This window comes from Manacus vitellinus, unplaced genomic scaffold (genome assembly GCF_001715985.3).
Source record: "Manacus vitellinus isolate BGI_N305 unplaced genomic scaffold, ASM171598v3 scaffold_118_pilon, whole genome shotgun sequence".
NCBI lineage: Eukaryota > Metazoa > Chordata > Aves > Passeriformes > Pipridae > Manacus > Manacus vitellinus.
In genome coordinates, this window is record NW_021938885.1 from 4,316 (window position 1) to 5,370 (window position 1,055).

General features: G+C 68.0%; 1 protein-coding gene across 1 annotated transcript in view; it reads left to right on the plus strand.

The window, feature by feature from the left end:
* Position 1: 1 nt before the first annotated feature.
* SERPING1 (serpin family G member 1) overlaps positions 2-1,055 on the plus strand; it is a 5,376-nt gene continuing 4,322 nt past the window's right edge. The window contains exons 1-2 of the mRNA XM_029965718.1: positions 2-58; positions 441-660. Of these exons, the coding sequence (XP_029821578.1) occupies positions 2-58; positions 441-660 (277 nt within the window). The remainder of the gene's footprint in view (positions 59-440; positions 661-1,055) is intronic.

The window sequence follows — 1,055 nt, forward strand, 5'->3', positions numbered from 1 at the left end:
CATGACCAGCACCAAGTACCCAGTGGCCTCGTTCACAAACTCCCGCCTGCAGGTCCAGGTACCCCTGCTGGGACAGGGATGGGGGTCTAGGGGGTCACTGCCGGGCACTGTGAGGGCTGTGGGGTCACTGCTGGGCACTGGGAGGACGGTGGGGTCACTGCCCGGCCCGGGCGGCCTAATGGGTCACTGCTAGGGGTGGGTAACGGCATGATGTCACTCCAGTGGCTCTAGGGAGGGATGCCAGGCTGTGACATCATTCCTGTGGCACTCAGGGAGGATGCCAGGCTGATGGCAGTGCCCTGGCACTGAAAGGGGCACCAGCCGTGACCTCACTCCCCCGGGCTGGGGGAATGCCAGGCTGGGACCTCACTGGTGGCACTGGGGGGTGCCGTTCTGTGGGGTCCCTGGTGGTGGCCCTGAGTCAGGGGTCCGTCCCGCAGGTGGGGAGGCTGGAGCTGAGCGATGGGCTGAGCCTGGTGGTGCTGCTGCCGCGGGGGCCCCTGGGGGCGCTGGAGACCCTGGAGCGGTCACTGGACCCCCCCACCTTCCTGGCCCTGCTGCGGCGGGCGGCCCAGACGCCCCCTCGGGCCACCGCGCTGGCCCTGCCCCGGATGCACCTCGACCTCACCCTGGACGTGGTGCCCCTGGTCCACGACATGGGTAAGGACACCTCACCACGAGGGCTGGGTGGGCTGAGGGTGACATTGCTCCCTGCAGGATGTCACGGGCTCCTCCCCTGCAGGTCCCTTTCCCCACTGTCCCCAATGTCCCCGGTGTCCCCAATGTACCTTTGGTTTCCCCTGGGTCCCCCCGTGTCCCCGTACCCCTGGTGTCCCCCATGTCCCCAGTGCCCTGCTGTGCCCTGATGCCCCCAGCACCCCTATATTATCCCCCATATTATCTCGGGTCCCCAGTGGCCCAAATATCCCCGTTCTCCCTGGCGTCCCCGGTGTGCCTCTGGGGTCTCCTCCGTCCTCATCGTCCCGATGTCCCCGCACCCCTGTGTCCCTGACGCCCGGGTTTCTCCGGGTCCCTTGTGCCCCCGGGTGCCTGCC